We start from the raw sequence: 23,380 nt of genomic DNA, 5'->3' as shown, positions 1-23,380 counted from the left end.
TTTGCGTACGCTTTAAATGTACTTTGAATGTATGGTGTGTGAAGTATATTTTAAGCGGTCTATAAATACTGTGTTGTAGGTCCCACTTGTAGGATCATAATATATAGGTACAAGGGATTCACCGGATCACATGTACTGTAGAATACAAAGATGATCATGTAATAACTGTAGGGGTTACTCATGCGCACGTTGGTGCCACTCCTGGCTAGTTTGCCTTGTTAAACCTTTTCTGTCTGGACAGCCCTACACTTCGTGGCTGTTCAGTCGCTGGCAGAATCCGTCAGTGGGCGTTTCTTAAACCTTTTCCAGCATAAAAGTTGTTTGACTCCAAGTCTCCTCCTACTCTCCCTGCGCGGAAGTCTTCTGCGCAGGGAGGGCGTGGGTCACGGAGGACCCGTGCTCTCCTCGCTGATCTCCGGCGAAGAGTCCTGGAGCCCCCTCACCGATTCCCCCATCTGCCCCCCTTTATCCCTGGTGTTACGCTGATTTCCTTCCCCAGCTGGTGAGCCGCCTCTCCCCCTGCTGGGCCCTTCTCCAGCATCGTTTGAGAGCCTCGCCTCCACCTCTGGCTCCGATGTCAGTTCCCTGACATCCACCTCCCCCCCAGGACCCCCTTCACCCCCGGCCTGACCTTTTGATCCAACTTCGTCCCTTTCCTCGGCCGACGATGCGGGGAATCCCCGGAAGGAGCTGTCACCATACTCTGAGGACTCAAAACCCGCTTCCCACCCTAACAGTCAGGGTCCCTTTACCTTTACCTAGCGCAGGCAGAATGTCCCCAAAGAGCAATTTGGGAAGGCATATTGTGCTGCCTCCATTGCATCCTCATTGTGCTGTCCAGCAGAGCTTTTCTGGGTAGCTTGACAGTCTGGCCTGAATGAGGTGACAGAATCAACTCCAGGTCACTGTGACTTGTTTGAAAAGCATTTTGAGGATAAAACCGCTTGTATCCGCCAGGACCTTGACCCCACTGTTACAGCAGAGGAATATTGATAGGTGTCCAAATAACTGCATAATCCTGTTATGCTGGTTGAGTTTCAGTTAGCAAGGCTTCAGGATGTAGACAAGGTGCTTGGCTTGGTCAGGGTGACCACTTGCACTTTGGAACCTTGCCCCTCTTGGCTGATAAAAACTAGCAGGGAGGGGACAGCTGGCTGGGCCATGGAGAGGATTAATGCCTCCTTTCCAGAGGGGGTGGAAGGAAGAAGGTAAAACTACTCCTCAAGAAACCCACTGCTGTAGCTTAAGGCTCAGGTGGCCTCAGTGGCACAGAGTGCCTTCCAACAAGCTTCAGCTGGTGGCGCAGCTGTGTCCCCACCTGGACAGGAATAGCCTAAATATTTAGGTCTGACTTACATAAACCCACTTACAGTGGTACCTCGGGTTACAGAAGCTTCAGGTTACAGACTCCGCTAGACCAGAAATAGTACCTTGGGTTAAGAACTTTGCTTCAGGATGAGAACAGAAATCATGCTCCGGCGGCACAGCGGCAGCAGGAGGCCCCATTAGCTAAAGTGGTGCTTCAGGTTAAAAACAGTTTCAGGTTAAGAAACTCCGGAACAATTAAGTTCTTAACCCGAGGTACCACTGTATTTTGTAGCCCTTGCAGAGATGTCTTTGAAAGGTTTTCACGCCTCAAGAAACGCCACAATACATTAATTGAATTGAATTGAATTACTTTATTGTGACTTGTACAACTTGTATACAGTGAGATTACACGAGCACCCCCACCCCCACTCAGCTCTCTTAGTCTTAATTCCCCTCGTTTACTGATGCACAGAGGGGTAATTAAGAGAGGTACCCGTCTGCCTATACTTGAAATTACTGTACCTAAAAAACAAAAACAAAAACCATTACAACCAACCTTCTTGTAAAGTAGAGCTCGCAAAAGGCTGGAGCATGCTTGTAATGCAAGCAAGAGATGTTCAGTGGGGCGTATTCTCAGGCGTATGAGATGGCAGCCCTGCAGCCAATCCTAATCCTGGCTACTCAGAAGTAAGTCCTATTAAATTCACTGGGTCTTACTTCTGCCTGCATGGCTGCCAGCCATACCCTTTCCCAGGATACTCCATTCCATCTACTATTATTATTATGTATTAAATTGCTTCAGAAAAAGAAGCCTCCACGCTCTCCCCTTCCCCCTTCCCTCGCCTCAAAGCTCTGACGGGGCAGGTCGAGGGCGGCACCGGCGGCTCCTCCCCCTCCCTCTTCCTCCCCGCCCCTCCCTCGGCGAGGAAATCACTGCCACGTCGAGATTACTTGCTTACAAGTCCTTCTCGCTGCCCAATCCCGCGCCAGGAGTGACGCCCACTTTAGGAACCGCCCACTTGCGCCGACTACGTAACAACAGTAAGGGATGAGCAGATGGGGGAAAGAAGGACCCGTCGCCAGTCGAGTGGGCGGGGCGCCGAGCGCACGTAGACGCTCAGTCGCAAGCGCGCAGGCGCAAGCGGCGCTTCCCAGCCAACGGCTCCTTGAGCTCCACGTGACCCCTTTCCGTCACCGCCGCCCCGTGCGCGCTCGCCCGCCCGAACGTTGCGGCCGCCGACGTTCGGCGGCGGAGGGGTGACGTTGCGCTCTTGGGCCGAATCAAGTCAGTCAGCGGCGCAACCGCCGCCTCTCTCGCTCCTCCGGCTCGGGGCGGCGGCGGGAGACCCGAAGGGCTTTCGGCTTCTCCTCGGAGGGTGAGCGATGCGCTCGGCGTGAGGCGAGTTTCTGCTCTTGTCGCGGCCCCCGCTGCTCCAGCCATGGCTTCGCCGAGCTGGCAAGAGGCTGTGGCCCAGCAGGCCGAGGAGGTGTCGGCCCGGCTTCGGGATGCGCTGTCGGCCGGCGTGGGCCTGCTCCGCACCGAGCTGGGCCTGGAGCTGCCGCCGGGCCTGGAGCCGCAGCGCCTGCCCACCTGGCTGGTGCTGCTCTCCACGTCCGTCCTGGCGCTGCTGCTCCTGCTGGCGCTCCTGTGGGCCGCGGCCTGCGCCCGGGCGGGGGATGCTCGAAGGAAGAACCGCCTCAGGAGAACCGCCGAGGACGACGACGAAGAGGACGAGGAAGAAGTGGCGGCGACGCGGGGCCTGACAGCAGCAGTAGCAGGAGGAGGCCCTCCTCACAAGGGGGTCCCTGGGACGATGCTCCTGCTGAAGGGAGACGAGCAGAAGAGGAGGAATAAAAAGAGGCCGCTGGAGAAAACGGGCAGGGTGAGTGGAAACACGGTGGGAAAAGAGAACATTTGCATGGGTGGCTGTCGGTGGAATGGAGGGAGTTTCAATGTCTTGACCCAACATCATAAGAAAACTGTAGCGCTTCTGGTTCTGCTTCACACATTCTGCATATCACAACGGTGTTCGTGTATGTGTTTAATTGAAAGCGCTAGTAGCTGCACCTGATGTTGCATTTCTAAATATGTTCTTTTTTCTCCTCATTCCCCCCCCCCCATTTCTTTTTTCCTGCTTTTCCAAGTACTGTCTGAAGCAGAGAACTGCAGCTGCAGTTTTACATGAATTTTGCGCCTTGAGGTTTTTCTTATCAAGGATGTAATGTCTACAAGCACCTGTGAGCGTGAACAGTCAATTTACAGGTTCTAGCTGACAGCAAGACAGTTTGCACCAGCTCTCTTCTTACCAGTGAACATATACGTACTGCAGTATGGGTGATTTTCTCATTTGAGGATCCACGTGACTTCCCCTACACACAGTGTGTTGAATAGTTGACCTTTAGGACTTCAACATAAAACTTTCTAACTTTATCTCATTTGGAGTAGATAAGTCTGTTAATAATAATATGTTTTAATCCTAGGTATACATTGGACTCAGCCTTGATCAACCTGGTAGAATGGGTTGTATAGTCACTCTTTTATTCACACAGCTCTCATGGTCAAAGTAGTTAAAAAGTGGCTATTCTCCCTCTTTGAGTGGTCTGGGAGTAGACGGACAAGGAAGATTATTCTGGATTTGGAGACTGAATATTAAAAAGCAAATTAACATGGAAGTGAACAGGCCTTGGTGCTTTCTAGAAAGAAGTGACATCTAAGCATTTACGGTAGTTTTCAGACATGTGCAAAATGCTTGTCTAAAAGTTTGATACTAGCTCCTATCAATTTGAGGGTTTCTGTTCAATAGCATCCTATAGATTGTGTCACATCTCATTCTTTTTTGTTGTTGAGAGTGGTACAATTTTAGGCAAGATAAATAGTAATACTGTATAAACTTGAAATCAACTGAAGCCTCTGTGGGTGGTGCATTGGCAATGTTTTAAGATGGTATTGACAGTTTTCAATGGGCTAAAATGGTGTTCATGTTAAACTTGTTGCTGTTGACAGATTTAATAAACAGGGCAAGATAAGCAGAGTGTTCAAATATGGCACCCAAATTTCTCCCCACTTTTAAAGTGTGGTAGTGATGGATTCTTTAAAGCAGTGCATTGAATTGCTAATGAGGGGGGAAGCCAGTCCAGCAAAATTTGTGGGGCTGGTGGTTTGAGGAGCAATTAGCGTAAAAATGGGTGAATTCCTTGTTCTTGAGAACTATCTGTTGGAATAGCACTTTAGCAGCTTTAGGGGGTTCCTGATTCCATCTTCGTCTTGATGCTCAGGTGAAATCTGACAGGGTCCATCCTTTTCAGATTTTTTCCCCTTCTGGAGACCTAGCTTGTGATTGGTAACTCCACACACTGCAATATGCCTTACGCAGTGCTGTCTTTAAACTGTTTTGTGCCTTCAGAGCCGTAAACTGCCCAGAATACCTTGGACCATCTTATTATCTTTCCCGTGGGTTTGATTGTAACTAGACCTCTGTGAACAGGAAAACTCCTTCTACTCATGGAGCAGAAGGAACTGGAATCCAGTTTTTGCCAATCACTCCTTCGCCACTTATACTGCCCCACCCTCATGCAGGTTTTCAAGGGACTGCAATCTCACGAAGGCTAAAATGTAGTAGGGCCAGTTTTGAAACGATAATTTCGAAAGATGGTTAGAGCTTTGTGGCAAATAGTATTTTATTTTATCAAGTTCTGCCCATAATTCCTGTGCAGGTAGATTGGGATAGTTTTAAAACTTTGTCAGATGGGTGTTCTCATCCTCAAGAAACCCAGAACCCACTCTCTGTTCTCCTGCCCACACATAATTATCAGTCACTATGACAATCTGATCACTCAATTCTCTGGAATCCATTGTCAGCCTCTGATACTGCTGGTCAGTCTGCATGCACATGTACACAGTCTTATGTTAATCCAGGCAGGTCCTTTGCTCGTTTAGGAGTTCCCATTGAAAATAATGTGGTGGGGCATCCAGACTAAACAATCTTCCATTCAGGCAGCTTTGATTGTAATTTGCAATACCTTACCAATTAGAACTCTTCTGGGCACAGTCATTTGCATATAAGAGAGCATTCCTCACTGAAGCCCACCACCAGTCATATCTTTGCTGTGAAGTTTCAATTTCCCTCAGTGTCTGTGTGGTGCTAACTGGCTCCTGACTGTCACTTACTTCAAGCTAGAGTGTTGTGTGCTGTTGAAAGAGAGCTACTCAAGAGTTCAGCAGACCCCAGACTGGAAGGAATGAAGCAGCAGCAGGTATCCAAGCAAGGGAAAAATTCCTTCTTCATTCTTGCTTTTACAGTCCTTCTCGAGGGAAAAGTTATAGGAGAAAAGGCTTCCCCTCCACTGTAGCTGTCCTTGCCTTTTATTCTTTTTCAAACTCTAGGAAGGGAAAGTCTTTTTCCTCGTTTTATAAAAACACCCCTTTTCAATGAAGAATTAAAGAATGGCCGGTTTGCTGCTGTAGCTGTGTACATTTTACTGAGAGAAGAAAAAAAGTTTTTGCAACTATTTTAGAGGTGTGCTTTCCCTGCTCTCCCTCAGTTATTTCCTTGGACATATTGACAGCAGAAACCTCTAGTCATTCAATGCATAGCACATGAGGTTGAGAAGCATGAGATGGGAATTGAATCCCACGAGTGGGTAGATGCCCTCATTTACCTTTTGAATATCTGGCCAAAAAAAGCATTGTTTTGGTAATTTCATTTATTAGTTAACCCGTAACCAAGGTTCACTGGGCAACAAACAAATTAATATTAAAAATCCAATAAAACAACCATATAATATCAGAGAGCCACATCATTCTCATGACATGGCCAAAAGAAGGAGCTCCTAGGACTTGCACACACACTGCAAAACACCACAGCAGCAGAAAGGAATCAGACATACCTTGCATACCTTGGAGTATTTGTCTCTCTCTTGCACCAGCCTCAACACCCAGTTATAGTTGCCAATAACATAAGGGCTGCTGAAGGAATCCTAGCTGCTTGGAACAACAGGAGGCAGGATTCCAGGTTATCATCCCACACGAAAGCAAGGGGAGGAGCTTTAGACATCTAAGCACAGCTCAGTCAATCAACATGAGTAATGCAAGAACCAATACTTAGGCTTCTGCATGGGCCAACACCCCTGCTATTTTGCTTGACAGGCTGACCCTGCTTAGCATCCCAACATGCCTCTTTGTCCCTGTCCTGCCCTAACCATAAAGTGTACTTGATTAGTAGACTGTGTAGGAGCCATTGCCTCAAAGCCTGTCAAGTTCCCTGAGGCCAGCTGAAGCCAGATTATTTTAGGGTTGAGGAGAAGATCCATATCTACTATTCCCCAACAACAAATAAGCAATGTGTGTGGCAAAGTCATAGGCTTTTGTTGATTAGCCTCCATGGTGGAGAAGATTTTGAAAGGGAAAGTTTGAAGTATTTCTTATAAACCACTCAGGGCTATAACAATAAAACATAAAACACCATTAAAATGATACAATAATCATTAAAGTGACAGGCTAAACAGCTGTCATTTAAACTAGTTTCCAATTATCAGAGATTCCCCTTGTGCTAAATCCTGTAGCTCTTTAGCCATCAGATCTCAAGTTTGGGATGACTTCGTAACTCCAGTCAGGCCCTCTCCTGCATTCGAGCTTCCCTAACTTCTGCCACATGCCATGGCCACTTTTGTATCAGCAGCACAGCCTTGGTTCTCCCTAAGTCTTTTGTGAAATTTTGCCGCACCCTATGCATTGCATGGGACGCGGGTGGCGCTGTGGGTTAAACCTCAGCGCCTTGGACTTGCCGATCGTCAGGTCAGCGGTTCGAATCCCTGCGGCGGGGTGCACTCCTGTTGCTCGGTCCCAGTGCCTGCGAACCTAGCAATTCGAAAGCACCCCCGGGTGCAAGTAGATAAATAGGGACCGCTTACTAGCGGGAAGGTAAACGGCGTTTCCGTGTGCTGCGCTGGCTCACCAGATGCAGCTTGTCACGCTGGCCACGTGACCCAGAAGTGTCTTCTGATAGCGCTGGCCCCGGCCTCTTAAGCGAGATGGGCGCGCAACCCCAGAGTCGGACACGACTGGCTCGTACGGGCAGGGGTACCTTTACCTTTATGCATTGCATAGATTACCCTTGGAACCCTTTCCAAGTTCCAACTGTACAATTCTGTGATTATGCCTCAGATTTTAGCATCGTTTGCTGCAGGACAGGCATGTGACTATGACAGGAGATTTAATCCCATAGTGCTGTGGTGTAGGCAAGAATTGGGCTGCCATAGTCAGATCGCTTGATGTTTCTCCTCTCCCTACTGCTGTAGTACTTTGTGCAAGAGAGAAGATCAAGTTTTCAAAGCCTGGTTGTTGAGCCATGTTCTTTTTTGATATTTTTGACTGTCCTAGCTGAGAGATTTCATCACTTTCCATAGGGTTATTTGTTTCAGTTGCTATTACCAGCTTCTGGACAGAGAAGCAGAAAATCTTCTAAACTTGAACTAAACTATGTGTTTTGCCTAAGAAATCGTGTCAAGGCTGCTGGGAGTATATCATAATATGTATAAAGGTTAGATTCTTTACCCCATTTCAATCAAGGATTGGATGTAATTGTAGAAGGGAGTATTCTGCAACTGTTGCCTTTTCCAGCCGCTCATGTTGTAAAATGAGAATTTGACACGAACTCAAACTACTGTAGTTATATTTAGAAATTGGTTTCATGACACTGCTAACTTCGGGCTCCTATGTTTGAAAATAAAGCATTTATAATAAAGTTTTAGGCATGTCTCAAATATTTTCAAGGTTTTTTTGTAGGAAACACTAGAACTTTTTTCCTGTAAAGATGAAAGTCACTTTACTGTTCTGGATTTTAAATATAACCTTATCCAACTTTTACTCTTAAAGTTGTAATATTTGATGAATAAAAACTATGCCATCCAAGTGGCTCCAGGGCATGTCAAATAATGCACATTAGCTATTAAAGTGTTTATTTTAAAGTTCTTCTTTTTTTGTAAATTTGTAAAATGTTGCTCCAAAATCCTCTAACTGGAGATATCTTACTAGTGAGCTTCATCTTTGTTTTGTTGTGAATTGTGACTGTGTGTCAAATACAGAAAGTAGACATTAATTTAAGGGGATGTATCTCAAAATATCGGATTTTTGCAGTAATCCTGTAGTGATGTCTGCCTGGAAAATACACTAATTCTTCACACAGGGAATTGAAGGCGAAACACATAGGCCTGATTCAAATGTCACATTCTGAACCTCCAAACCATGGTTTGGATAATAGGAAATGAACTTGAGTGCAATCTACCTTTTTGATAACTATCTTCCTTCATCTGAACTAAGCCATTATAATGTCTTCTCTTAATCCTAGAGCTCTCTGCTCTGAGGCAGAAGAGTAGGTGCTATTTCAAATTCTTTCAACTTTCAATTTTTGAGCAGTTTCTTTGGGGTTCTAAAGCAGGATGGGGAACTACTGGTCTGTGGGTCAGAATTGGCCCATGGTACACATACAGTCCCATTTGGCCCACAGCCTCTTTTCTTCTTTGGCCTCCATTTAAGCCAGCTTAATTATGATCCATAAAAGTGGAGTTGCCAAAGAAGCAGGGCACATGAAGTATTTTGGGGGTTGTCAGTGTGAAGGGAGTGCAGAGGTCAAGTTTCTCAAAAGGCTTCAATGAAAGGCTTAAGCACCACCTGCATGTTTTTCCATTGAAATCAGTGAGATTCACTGGATCATACCCATTGTTATTGCAGAGACTAATTTTAGTTGTAGATGAGATGATGCCTCAGATTCTTAACTCAACATTCTTATTTCGCTTCTATTCTGCCTTTGGTTCATGTAATTGAAGGCAGTATACCTCTAGGTTTCCAGTGAGTCTTCCCTCCCAACTCCTTGACCAGAAAGACCTCCTTAGCTTTGGTACTGTAATATCACTGTTCCTTAACTGCATAATATTTAGGATAGGATTTGCTTTTGTGGCCTTGGACTACATGCAATTGAAAGAAACATCAATGTTATTTGAGGCTTGGAAATTAAGCAGTGCCACTCATTTAACTTTTTCCACTTTTTGTGGATAAGTGAGACTTACTGTTAATACTCATTTTATTTTAAAATCAGATATCGTTAATAAATAAATCATCTTAAATAGTAATATATACATTTATATGCCCCATTGGTAAGAATACTGAGAAGACAATTTAGCTCTTAATTATAATAAGATTAAGGGGGAAAGGTAGAAATAAGCAAGATTCAAATTAGAGTAGAATAAAAAAAATCCTTCTTTGTTAAATTTGACATCTATCTCAAATCTCATAAACTTGAGAAAGGGTTATAACTAACGCAATAGCTGCTTGCTATTCCAAAATTCTATGAATTGTACCTAATCCTATTCAGATCTGATTACCTTTTTCCCTTGGTAAACTCAAATAGACAAGTAATTTTACTCGAACAGCTATTCCCCATAATTTGATATACCATTCCTTCAAACTAGGAATTTCTCCTTCCACCATACTTGGCATATAGAATCTGTGCTATTGTATGACATGACAAATTTTCCCCCTCCATGGGTACTTTCCAAATATGTAAGCAAAATTATTTGGCGGTCCTTCCAAAGCATATATTTCAAAGTAGAACTTACATCGGGTATTATTTCTTGCCAATATTCTTAGCTTCAAGGTTCTCCCACCAACAGTGTATAAAATTGACTCTAGTTGAACCGCAATTCCAACAACTATAATTACTGGTATTAAATGGGTTAAATACCATAATATCCAGAGTTTTTCTGCATTATATATTAAAGTTAACGAAGCAGTATGATTGTATGTTTTTTCCAGATATACTTCCAGTTTTCAGTTGGAATAGAGATCCCTATCATTATTCCTATCACCTGTATCCATTTTGAAACATAGTCCATCAGGCAGTTTTACCCCATATGTTTAATAATTCAGTTAATCGTTTAGATGTCTCACATTGTCATAGCCAATTTATTAGAAAATTTCTAATTTGGAAATATTCAAATAGAGCAAGTTCTGTATTTTTTATGCATTCTTGCATCTCATCCTGAGATTTTACTTGATTATAAACAATCCAATCTTTGAATTTCTCAAAGCCTTTTCTCTGCCAATTTGTAAATTGGCTTATGCTTTCATTTTTATTAAGCTGTGGGTGGAATAGCACTGAAGTGTTTGGACATACCAATGAACACAGTTTGTTTGTAAATTGAGCCCATATTTTCAGTAATACTGGGGAAATACTACTAGCTCCCTTTTCTGTCTTTGCTTTCCATTCATAACAGTGCATTTGGTGGAATTTTAACAAAACCTTGGGCAGTATTCAACAAACTCATCTCATCAGGACAAGGATTTACACTTACACAATGGATTTTCCCTCTCTTCTCCTCCATTCATGCCCTGTGCCCTCCCCAGATCTGTGCTGGGGAGCCCCTAGAACAGATTGCAGGGGCAGGAGAGGGGGATTACTGTTTCAAAAGCAGAAATCCTTGCATTAACCAGTTGCGTTACTCAGCACTACTTCAGATACAACCCTTTGCTGTGACTCTTATGTAACCGTGACCCAGTCAGCAATTCATATTAAACCACTTTCTTGGTCATATTAAATTGTAGTGAATAGTTGTTAAGTGAAAGTTTTAAGATTCTGTTCTAAACTAGAAGTGAGCAAAAAAGTAGTGGATAGGTAAGTATGTCACATTGGCAGACTTCGGTAGAATTAAACATTTAGACTGAAAAACAGTGAAATACAATGTGTAGTTATGTGAACTCTGTCTAAAATTAATGTGACAATTTTCTGATTTCTAGCTTAATGGTCAACCTGCTCATGAAGTGTCTGAAGAGGAAGTAATACAGACAGTTCGAAGAGACAACCTTAAACAACAGTCAGAGGCAGAAAAGAAAGCTGAAAAGGTTGGTTATTTGTAAGTGATGGAAAACTGTAGATAATATATATAAGTTGATAGTGTCTAAAGCAAATTTCAGGCAAAGGCTCTACTATTTTGACTAGTGTTGGTAACCAGCCAAAAATCTGTATTTGCCACCAGCAAATAGTCTTGTTGCACCATCCAATCTTTACAATCACATTGAGCTTTGTGCCTCTGAGATCTAGACTGACTAGAAGCAAGTCCTGACTTCCATGCTTGGAGAAGGGTGCATACTTCCTTGACCTCATACCGATTTCAGGAAAGCTTATAAAGCAACTCAGTGTAGCATCAGAAGAAAGCACCTGCCCTTCTGACTCTACCAAAGTATAGGAATTATTACTAGATTAAAAAGAGAAGCAGTCCATTTCTCAACCTCTGGTTCATATCTTAATTTATTGTGTTTGACATAAAGTCTACATTGTGACTACATTGTTTTTATACGGGAATACATTTTTTTAAAAATAACTCCCATGTGCAACCTCAGTATTTGACAATACTGTCAACCATAATCATTGGTATGCTTATTGTTAACAATAGACTCTTTCAGCACAATCATAAATTTGTCAAATTAGAATAGAGATGCACCAAGTTCAATGGGGCTACTAGAAAAGGGGGACTACCCAGGTAAATGGGTTTAGGATAGCAGCCATAATTTGTACGATGTTTTATAAAATGCATCTCTGTTTAAGCAATACATTTTAATCAATATTGGCTTTTGGGAAGCTCAAGTTTTTAAAACCTATACTTTTGCTTTGGGGCATTTTTAGACCCCTTATGAAATGCGTGTACTGCAGTGTGAAGCAGTGCATTTCAAAAAGATTACTACTTAATGTAACATAACTGTGCAACTTTAGGTATTTTGATAGCTTAAATTAATATTGATAGAAAATACTTACTTTTTATTTTAGTCAAAGAAGAATAAGAAGAAACCAAAGGGCGATGCTAAAACAGTTCAGGACCAGTCACGCGTTGATGGAAAGGAAGTTGATGAAGGTACTGAAAAGCATGTATTTTTTTAAAAAAAAAAATCTGTGTGCTCCTTTGGGAGGAAGGGCAAGTTAAAAATTTAATAATGGTGCTATTAATAAAAACATTTTAAGAAATTTGTGGTTCATTTTATTACGGTCTTTAAAATGAAACCTGTTTTTAATCTGTTAATAGGTTTGAACTCTTTGCCTTAATGGGTCAATTTATCCATATGGAGCAGCAAGCTGCCAGTTCATGTAATTGTAGAATATAATTGTGTTACGATTGCTGCCTAAATTACAGGTTTTATCAGATAATCTGAGGTATCAGACTTGAACTGGCATTGTATTTTCAGTGTTGGGAAGGAGCAAACATTTCAGAATGTGTTTTGGGGTTTGGGTGTGATTACTGCACTTGAGTTGGAGCAAATTCAATAAAAGCAACTTGGGTGTAACTATTAGAATGATTTTCCTTCATAGCTATTAAAAAAAAATGCCCACAAGATTTCAAGACAGCCAGAGTTTGCACCTGCAATGATGACATTTGAAAGTGGGGAAAGAACTGTTTGAGAGAGCATCAAGCTATATAACTGTATATGGAAGTGAAGCTAGATATTGAGGGACTTTCAATATGTATTTAGCAAACAGGGACCTGTGGTAGGCAATAAAAATTATGGGTAAGTGGTCTTTCAGATCAGTTTGTCTGCCATTTGGTGACTCCCTCATTGAGGGACAAGCTTTTGAGGAACACCCAACATTCACTGAAATACAGTTTGAAAACCACTGAGATAGGTTACTACCTCTGTTTTAACTAATGGCTTTTTATACCTCTTTCAGGCGCTTGGGAAACAAAAATCAGTAACAGAGAGAAACGGCAGCAGCGTAAACGTGACAAGGTACTGACCGATTCTGGGCCAGAATCAAATCTACCAGCTATGGAAAATTCAGTTACAATCTCCACTGAACAGCTAACATCTGCAACATCCCTTTCAGTTGGTACCAGAAAAAGCAAAGGTAGATATGTGACTCTTGTTCTAGTTTTGTTTTTCACTTCTCAGGGGGCAGGGCAGCAACACTTAAAGAACAAGAGAAGAATACAGATTACACACTAATAATTGAAACTCTGCTCTGTTGATTTAATTAACGCTTTTAAAAGGTGTTAACTAAAAAACATGGAGCCTAGGATTGCCTATCCATCAGCATAAATAAAAGGATTATAGTAGGATATTTAGTCACTAATGTAGCTTTTCTTAATCAGGTGATCCTGTTCTGAATGCTCAAATTAGTAATCCTAAATCTGGAAAAGGAGAAATTACACTTCAGCAAGGTAAGGACTATTTACTGCATATAATAACCTAATTGAAGTTGTGGTACTGCCTAGAATTTTGTGCACTGGTTCACACGGAGCTTTTGCATAGTTATGTGGGGTGTAATGTTTTGCATAATTACTATACAGTTTTTCCCCCTAACTCAAATTGTGTAGTTTCAGCTTCTTTCTTTTTTATAATTCTGCTGTCAGTTACTTTTTACTAACCTGCATTATTAGTAAAAACCATTAATTTCTCTTAACATAGATGAAGAGAATTGACGTTGGTAATAGGAATATGTTGTTGTGATTGTGTTAATTGTGAGGCTTTCAGCCTGATCTGACATCCATTTGCTCAGAATTAAATACAACTGAGTTTTGTGAGACACATTGTCAAGTGTTCACAATACAATTAGTACAGATAGGGAGAAGTGGTCTTTTTGTAGATCTCGTGAAGGCTAAATTTCACCCATTTTTATATAGTTATTGCCCTCTGGATAGTTATGGCAAAAAACTGATAGTGACTGCAACTATGAACAGAGAAACACATGAGTGTTAACCAGCTTTTCCTGAGCAAGAATTGAAGAAAAAGAAAAGGGCTGGATTAGAAATGAGATAAGAGCAGAATAACAACAACAAAAAGTTCAGTGGAAATGCTGATGTAATCTTGGTATTTTTATGAGCTTCCCTTGGCAGAATATGACTTTTATTTTTTTTTAATCAGGTACATTCATGGTATCAACTAAAACACATGTTACAATTAAGTATATGTTTGTGTTAAAAAGCTCCTTCAGGACTGAGTGAAGGCCCCACAGTAAATGGAGGCAACTGGAACGAAAAGCCTGTAAAGCTTTCTCCTCAGATTGGTGCAAGTGAGGAGAAGTGGAGTTCAGTATCATCTTCTGGTAGCAAAAGGAAGAATGAGACATCAGCTTGGGGAAAAGATGCTGGAGATCATGGAAATGGGAAGGACTGGGGAGTTTCCCTGGTGGGCAGAACCTGGGGTGAGCGCACTTTGTTCCCTGGTATTGGTAAGTGCTTGTTTCTCTAAGAACAAAAACTGTCTTTAAGAAATGGCATTATGTATCTTTAACGTCTTGCCCAACATTCTTCTTTCAGCTCTCATTGTAACAAAATTATTTGAGTAATTGATTAGGAAGCTTTAGCCTTTCCTTTTATATGCTATGGTTAAGGTACAAAGAGCTACTTGTGGCCCATGTGGAGATTAGCTTCTTAACAGCAGATATCCGTGCAGGGTATCATTGGAACCCTACTCATCCATCTCTCAGTCAGCTTGGACTTTAAGAAACAATCTGTGTAAATAATCAGCTGTATAAATAATCAGCTTCATTCAGCTTCTGTGGAAAGGGCAGAAGTGTAAAAATGTGTAGACAGGGTTGAAAATACTCTTTAATTTAAAGTTTCAAGGATTTGTTTCCAGTTCCAGAGTGTATTTCTCTTTTCCCTAACTTTAATCTGAAAACTCAAAGCAAGAGTTAAAATTCAATCCAAATTGTTACTAATAAAATTAAGAGCATTTCTGAAAGAAGAATCATCATTTTTTGCTATTACCTGCTGAAGATAAAATTTTAAGGTGTTATTATCCACAGCTTACAGTAATGCTTGTTTGAAGCACAGCACCAGGTAGCTGATTGATCTAGTAGATCCCTAATTCATTGTTTGGGGGGGTGTTATAAAGGCATAAGGCTTAGAAGAAGAATGATCTTGCAGTCTTTGAATAAGGTGAATTAGAACTATGACACTTGTGAAATTCCAGGCCGTTAGCTTATTTTACTTGTTACAATGAAATGAAACATGGTAGAGTCAAATCCTTGGCTACAATGTTACAAGATGTTGTATTTGTACAATGAATCTGGAATATTTTGTTCCGGAAAATCATTGGAAAAAGCTAGTCTTGTAAGAGGCTTGTCTTAATATGTGCCTAATTTTCAGTGGCAAAAATAGGTTTTTTTGTATTTTTTCAACAGCCTGGTCTGGAGTGGATGGAAGGATTAATCCTCCTGAACAGAGTTCTACTTCATTCACTTCATTGGGGCTAAATCCTCCAGTTTCTGGTAATATTTTAAAATTGCTCTACAGATGAACTTCATGCTTAAGTTATACGCTTCTGAAAACCTCTGGTCATCTATGTTAATTGAATCAGTTGTTGCATATAAATTTGGAAAAACTTATGTATAAAATGTATATGGTAGTTAATAGACTGGTTTTCAGACATGTCAACTATCATTATTGGCTTAGCAGACACTACTAAAATACTTCATTCTCTGTATTTTCAGAATAGGGTAGGATGTTTGATCGTATGTAAATCAGCTTTTCTCTTTGGGTTTAATCGGTAATATCAGGGACAGCAAAGAAGCAAGTTAATCCATTGCATATAGAATTCTCAAAACACTAGGCCCTTTTCCATTTGAAATATCTTAATATGTAGTAACATGCCTATCAGTTCATAAAGCTTAGTCTATGTGTGTGTGTGTGTTGTCTTCTTTTCAGGAGCCAGCAGTGAATCTGTTCCTCAGCCTACTACTACAGACTTCCAGTGGGATTTAAATCGTAATCAGGCGCATATTGATGATGAATGGTCTGGGTTAAGTAAGTTCTTCTTTAAAAACCTTGTACGACTTACACTAGAAAGATTTACATTCATATTCCTAATCATCCATGTCTTCTACAAATGGGACCAGGTGTTTATCCACATGCTTTTAACAATGAAGTGTGGTTTTACTATCCTAAAATCTAAGAAATATTTTGTGACATGCATTTTGGGGAGCAGAGTCTGAATTTATTCAATGCATGAGGTGCCTACTTAGTAAGTTGAAGTACACCTAAGAGGGGGGGAAATGCTTTTTAAAAATAAAACGAAGGCCAAAAGGCTAAACTATGCAAGAGACACTCACCCATGAAAGCTTCCACTACAATAAATTAGTCCTGCAAACTATTCATTGTCTCTGCTAACATCTGCATGGCTCCCTCCATGGGCTTCATTTAACTGTGTTACTTCAGTGGTACAGATCTTTTGAGACATTTGTGCAAGCAAACTGACTTATACTTTAAATAGAGCATCTTTCAGATCAGATTGCAATTTTGCTTCTAAATAGTGTTGGTTTTTGTGTCCTGACAAAGCATGATTGATAGACAAAGCTAGTTTCCATTCAGTGGCGTAGCATGGGTTGTTAGCACCCGGGGCAAGGCAAGTAATTTGCGCCCCCTAACCCATGGATTTGCGCCCCCTAACCCCCAGATGTTGCGGCCGGGCCCCCCTGCACCCCCCACGATACGCCACTGTTTCCATTGGTGTTCCCTTGCTTAGAAATGGCCATCTTCCTCCATGTGTCTTCATTTTATCGGTAGAGGTGTATATAGAAAGGAGTACTTTAGCCTATTGGAATAGACAACTGATACTTCAGACAATTGTCTACCATCCATTCCAGCAAACGTCCGCAGCAAACCCGGAAGTACCAGAACGGGTTACTTCTGGGTTTGCCCCATGCGCAGAAGCGCAAACCGCTCTGTGTGCATGCTCAGACGCGGCGCTTTGCCCTGCATTTATTTCAGCTAGCTGCCGGGACTCTGGAATGGATCCCGGTCGCAAAACAAGGTATGACTGTATTTGGAGGGAGTGCTGATAGTCCCTAGCTCTATAGGGGTCAGAGGCAATCTTAGTGGAGCAAAACTCCTTCTGGCTATCTGCTGTACAGTGGTACCTCGGGTTACAGACGATTTGGGTTACAGACTCCACTAACCCAGAATTAGTACCTCGGGTTAAGAACTTTGCTTCAGGATGAGAACAGAAATCGTGCGGTGGCAACAGGAGGAGGCCCCATTAGCTAAAGTGGTACCTCAGGTTAAGAATGGACCTCCAGAACGAATTAAGTTCTTAACCCGAGGTACCACTGTAACTGCAAATGTCTCCCATTGGGAACAGAAACACAGTCAGTTGACCAGTGACAAGGTCACTGTCTGGAATTACCCATCTTGCATTCTACAGGAACCAGGCAGATGATGCTATTGGTGTTGGAAAAATAGTCCCGGTTGGCACAACTGCCTTTAAAAAACTAGCTTTTGCTTTTTAATAGTTGCTGCTACTTTGATTTATGTGTGTTTAAAAATGGTAATTGTAGTAATTTTAAAGGTAACTTCATTGTTTCACAGCAACTGATATTTTTCAAAGTATCAAGTTTAATAGTTATGCTAAAGTATGTTTTCTGTAGTAATATAGCAAATATTTTTAAAGAAAATACTTGACTGATATTTGATGCTTTTTAAAAATAAAACGAAGGCCAAAAGGCTAAACTATGCAAGAGACACTCACCCATGAAAGCTTCCACTACAATAAATTAGTCCTGCAAACTGTTCATTGTCTCTGCTACTTGACAAATAAAGCAAAGTTATGCACTCTAAAAATTGACATAATTAGTGTGTGATTTGAGTCACATGACTTTTACTGTACTAATTGAAACTTGTTCCTTCATTATTCACAGACGGCCTATCTTCTGCTGATCCCAGTTCTGACTGGAATGCCCCTGCAGAGGAATGGGGAAACTGGGTAGAAGAAGAAAAGACTCATTGCATTCCACAGCTTGAGGAAGCACTATCTGAGGCACAAAAGGTATTGGTAGGAGATCTGTTGGAAAGCACATGGAATTAGTCTGATCCTAAAAATGCTTCTTAATTTTTAGAAATTTTTTAGAAAAGATGGACTAATACCATAGACAACTGCTGCTTTCTTGCCATTTTTCTGTGCATTTAATATGCATCCTGATTCTCTGTGTTAAAAACATAACTGAAATGGGTTGGAAAACAGACATAGTTTAATTTCGTGGTTATGTAGAGAAGCAGCTTATTCTAATGAAACATTCTCTGTTCTTTTTTGTTTTTATATTAGGCTTCAGATGATGAGAAAGAAAAGACAGAACCAACTCTGCAAAGTACTGCAAGTGGTAAATCAAAGAAGAAGAAAAAGAAAAAGAAGAAGCAGGGAGAAGAGGCTAGCTCTCCTGTACAGGTGAGGCAGAATATTATTATTGCTATTATTATAGATAGATATATTTATACTCTGTCTTTTTACTTGACAGTGGTTCTGACCAATAGAAAAGAACTGCTAGAACGTAATGAAATTGAAATATTTCCCTATTTATTACTATCATGAAATGCTTTATCAATCTTTTAAGCAGAGAGGAGAAAGTTTCATTGCAACTGATTTTAGATTACAAAATTAGGTATTTAAATTCTGGTTCATTACACCGATTTGATCTTGCAGCAGAATTGATTTTACAGGATTAGAAAGAGTGGTTCAAGTTCCTCAGTATCCTTTGTGTTTCTTTTTTCTTGGTAGGATGCTGATGACCTGGAAAGACATGCTGGAGAAGAATTTCCAGAAGATACCTCAAAGGTTCAACAAGAGGAGATAGCTTTCTCTTTAAAGACCATCAGCACTAGTGAACAAGCTGAGGTATAGATAAATAGATCTAGGTGTTCGTTAGGCATACTTTCAATACTGACAATCAACAAAAAGCACCCATATTTTTGAGGGTCTAAAGGCTGAGGTATAATTTAACTTTATAAACAAAAAAGTGTTGTTCCATTTCTCAGGGCCCTTCTACGCATGAGCTCCTTATAGATCAGTCTAGACCACAGCATGCCATGAACACAGATCATGTATACAGCAGGAAGAAGTATACATATGCAGAGACATCTGTTTGGCCTCTGTGGGAAAGGGGTTTGGGATTCACCTAACAAGCCCTGTTAGTGGAAACCCTGAACAAGGACTTTTGCTTGTGCAGTGGGGCTTTCCCTCCCCCCCCCCCCCCCGGCCACCAAAATAGACTTCCAAGAGGGTAAGGAGAATCCCCAAAAGACTTTGTGGGAGAAGGAGACAGGGGGAATCAGACCATCTGGCAAGTTGAAATGTTTGCACAGATGGATTGTTTATCATAGCGCAACATAGAATTCCGCCCAGAATCTTTGGACTAGATGAGCCTTTGGTCTGACCCAGAGGGCTGGTCTTACATTCTTACATTTCTTACTTTGCCATTCTTCCCGAAAGAATATCCTTGCATATGTTACGAGTTCTGCAGAAATCCCAGAGCTGAATCTCAGTGTCAGGCATCTTCAGTGACAATTTTTTTTTTTATTTAACAAGACCCAGCTATTTAAATATTTTTCTGGCCATTATCCAAGGAAATTTACACTAGTTATAGGTCACAGTTGTAATTTGTTAGTTTTACACTATTGTGTCTGGAAATGATAGCTTCTCATTCTCCTGTTTTGTCACTTAGTCCAAATGAATCATTAAAAATGCACTCAAATGTCTCAGCATCCTCTGCTTTAAACAGTCATAATTAAATGTTGCCAAAAAGTCTGTATTCTAATCTGCAGTTTTTATTTTAGCCTGAGGCGATGCCCTCATTTGCTGTTTCTACTGAGCCATCTGTAACTGTATCAGAGAGTGAATCTGACAAGATAACTTCCCAAGTGCCACAGATGCTACCGGAGACAGAAGTTCCTATTTCTAATGTTAAGCAAAACAGTGTGCCTCCGCCACAGAGTAAGTAATTTCTTCCTCCAGGTGCCTGCTAGACTCAGTGGGAAGTACTCTATTTTCATTCAACCAAATGGTGGTTGTATCAAAACAACCAAGCAGATCTTTTTGCAGATTATGCTTATCCCTCATAGGCATGATTCTGAACATTCAGCATCCATCAGTCCCGTTTTTGAAACCAGTGGGATTTGTATGCACTATGAAAACGTGTTATTTACAGATTTATGTGTTTGAGCTGTCAGGAGGCTGGGAAATTGAGGGTCTTTGTTTCTTGATTATTTTCCTGCGCCAGTATGTCACAAAATGAAATTGGCATGTGACACTCTGCCTATAACGAACCACATTTGTGAATGGAAATTGACTTCCCATCTGAAACCCTACAGTCAGTGTAGACAGAACTGGGCTAAATGAACCAATGGCTTGACCCAGTGTAAGATCATTTCTTGTGTTTATGTAGGAAAATCATACCATACTGAACGTCACCACATCAAAAGTCATACCAAGCCATGACATTACCTAGATCAGGCATAGGCAAACTCAGCCCTCCATATGACTATAACTCCCATCATCCCTAGCTAACAGGACCAGTGGTCAGGGGTGATGGGAGTCATAATTCCAAAACATCTGGAGGGCTGAGTTTGCCTATGCCTGACCTAGATGTAGAGATAGAGATGTTGCCTTAGTGGAATTTCTAATTTTTGCATTTCCTTACCTGAGTAACTCAGTAGAATGAAATGTATGATGTAGAATGAAATGTATGATGAAGAGGTTAAAACAGTTATGATTAAAGCAAGATTTTTGTTATAATATACAATTAGAGGCATGGGAACTTAATAAATATTATTCAAAAAAATGTATGAATGAACTGTACATAAATATAATTGACAGTAAATATTCTTTATTCTTAAACTTGTAGCCAAGTCTGAAGAGAGCTGGGAGTCTCCCAAACAAATTAAAAAGAAGAAAAAGGCCAGAAGGGAAACGTGAATTTTCTGAGATGGACGTGTGTTGCAGAAACACTTGTCGTGAAGATTATGCTGTTTATGCAATAATTTGTGAACCTGTACAGAATTTTATATAAATTTCAACAGATTTTTTTAAAAACAAACTGCTTTGAACACAACCATCTTTAAGAACAGGAACAGAAGGAAAATAAGTTGGTGACATAATTTAACAGGAAATATGACAATACTGGAAGACACATTGAAGAGTCTGTTTCAACATATGGGGAAAGTAATTATAAACAACAACTTGTCTTTACAACAGTGCCCTGTTTACAACAGATTATCTCTATTTTATGTGCATTGGAGAAATAGGATTGGTCTTAAAATTTCCTAAATCATCTGTAAAACAGTGTCACTCTGAGTAGTGTCCATTCTGAATTTCTTAATGCCTAAATCAAAGAACTCTGGTTAAATCTGCCATATATTTCTAATACTTAATGGAATGTGCTAATTATAAAGTTAATTATAAGTACAGAGAGCCTGGAGTCATAAATGCTTGCTCTTGAATAGTCCCTCTGACTTAAAGGGAATATTTCAAAATAAGTGGAAAAATTATGACTAGAACCATTCAGTAAAGTCATTTCTGTAGCATAAGAAATGTGGTCAAGAATGCAAAACTTGCAGAAACTGTTATGAATTAAGAAACTGAGAAAATTGGTCAAAACTTGAGCATGGTTCATGAAGTTGCTTCTGATTAGTCTTCTACTTGAATTACTCAAATAATATATTTTAAAGAAGGGGCTGTATGCTCCAAATCAGTCGTGTTTTATTCCTTTTTAAGGTAATAGGTTAGTTGTTGCCCTTAAAATTTTATTCACATTAATTTTGAAGTTGTATTTCATGTCTCTTCCATGTCCCATTTTTATTTTTATTAAATGTAATTTTAAAGAAAACTTCCATAAACTCTTCAGAGATGTGGTTGAGAATGAAAGAGGGAAATAATGGCTTCAGACAGCTTTAATTGATCTTGAGACCACCTGTATCAGGAAGTGCTTTTTTACTGCCTTAACCTATGTAGAATCTGCATCTAGAGTTCTTAAATGGGATTAGTGTGTTTTGTATTTTTTAAAAAATCATGCAAATATAGCAATTGTAAAACCAACTTTCCTCTTGGAATTATTGATTAAAATGGGAGTTGAGCTGCATCATTTCAGGCACTGTGTAATTACATCACATCCAGCAGGCAGGTATCTATCTATGAATAGTGCATGCTCAGCCATGTACACTGTATATAGCCTTTACAAAATGTTTGTGTGTGTTTTAAAGGACCATAATTAACATAACTTGGTGAGCATCTATTAAAGAAAAGCAATGATTATTTGATGTGATTGGCTTAGGTTTTTCATGTGGCAGAGAAATTGTAACAGTTGTAACCGATGGTACTTACTGACTCTCCCATAATGTTTCATTGTCTAAATCAGAAAATTTGGTAAAAATTTAACTTGCAATGCAAGAACAATTAAAGCAACAAACTGGATTTAGTTGTATTGAAGACAAGCCTTATTAATTGATAGTGTTCCTAATAAACGAATACTAATGTCCACAGGTATTAACTCCTGTTACAGGAACATGGCAGATGTTTACATGTTCAGATGTTTTGTTTAATTCAGTGACATTTCTAAATCAATTTTGTTAAAATAAATTGAGCAAATTGATAAGATTGTGTTATTTAGTAGTATATAGTACGTAGACTGTCTTATTGAGAAGACACAAGTGTCCATGAAATTATCGAAGGTTGAAATTTGATTTTCAACTATGATTTTTAAAAGAATGTTGAACATGTGAAATCATGTATGTTGTAAATTCCATTCTTCATCAACACCTACAGAGAGTTCAACCAATTTCATCCACTGACAGTATTAAAAAAAAGTTACAGCCCCTCTCCACACATGATCAAATGTCAGTTTATGTGAAAGGTAGAGAAATGGTAACCGCTATTTATGAAATGTGGTGGGCAATGCCTTTGCTTATGTGATTGGCCTAAGTAAGTGTCCATATATTATGTAGAGTCATTAAATCATGTTTGCTAATTCACAAGAGTTCATTCACCATCACCCCTCCTATTTAAGGAGAATTGTTGAATGGGAAGGATTTATATACATATCTGCTTGGAGGTCAAATGCAAAGTGAGGCATTTCAATATGTTTTGACAGTAAAGCTGCTTGTGTGAGCTTCTCACAAATCAGTGTGACCCAGCTACTAAATGATAGTGTAACGGTATTCTCTAGCATCACAACTTTGGTCACAATCAGCCACTTGCAATTCTAAACCTGCTGTTGAGCAATTTCATGGCATCCTTGCAAAGAACCCTTGTGCTCAGTCAGCTGTG

At 40.5% G+C, this 23,380-nt stretch overlaps 1 protein-coding gene across 2 annotated transcripts; it reads left to right on the top strand.

Annotated features, from left to right (window-relative positions):
* The first annotated feature begins 2,371 nt into the window (after positions 1 to 2,371).
* MTDH (metadherin) lies at positions 2,372 to 22,709 on the top strand. Of its 2 annotated transcripts, none has more exons than XM_083517298.1 (13): positions 2,372 to 3,191; positions 11,099 to 11,203; positions 12,126 to 12,210; positions 13,020 to 13,196; positions 13,441 to 13,509; positions 14,274 to 14,519; positions 15,477 to 15,563; positions 16,000 to 16,098; positions 17,988 to 18,115; positions 18,392 to 18,511; positions 18,842 to 18,958; positions 19,897 to 20,053; positions 20,964 to 22,709. In XM_083517298.1, the coding sequence occupies exons 1-13, from the start codon at positions 2,748 to 2,750 to the stop codon at positions 21,032 to 21,034; spliced, it is 1,905 nt and encodes a 634-aa protein (XP_083373424.1). In that variant the 5' UTR covers positions 2,372 to 2,747; the 3' UTR covers positions 21,035 to 22,709. The 2 variants fall into 2 exon arrangements, with proteins under 2 accessions (XP_083373424.1, XP_083373425.1); XM_083517299.1 differs by having other exon boundaries at positions 2,482 to 3,191; positions 14,274 to 14,492.
* Positions 22,710 to 23,380: the final 671 nt, after the last annotated feature.

This window comes from Podarcis liolepis (assembly GCF_965112155.1).
Source record: "Podarcis liolepis genome assembly, chromosome: 8".
NCBI classification, from domain to species: domain Eukaryota; kingdom Metazoa; phylum Chordata; class Lepidosauria; order Squamata; family Lacertidae; genus Podarcis; species Podarcis liolepis.
This window is presented reverse-complemented; position numbering and strand designations above follow the sequence as displayed.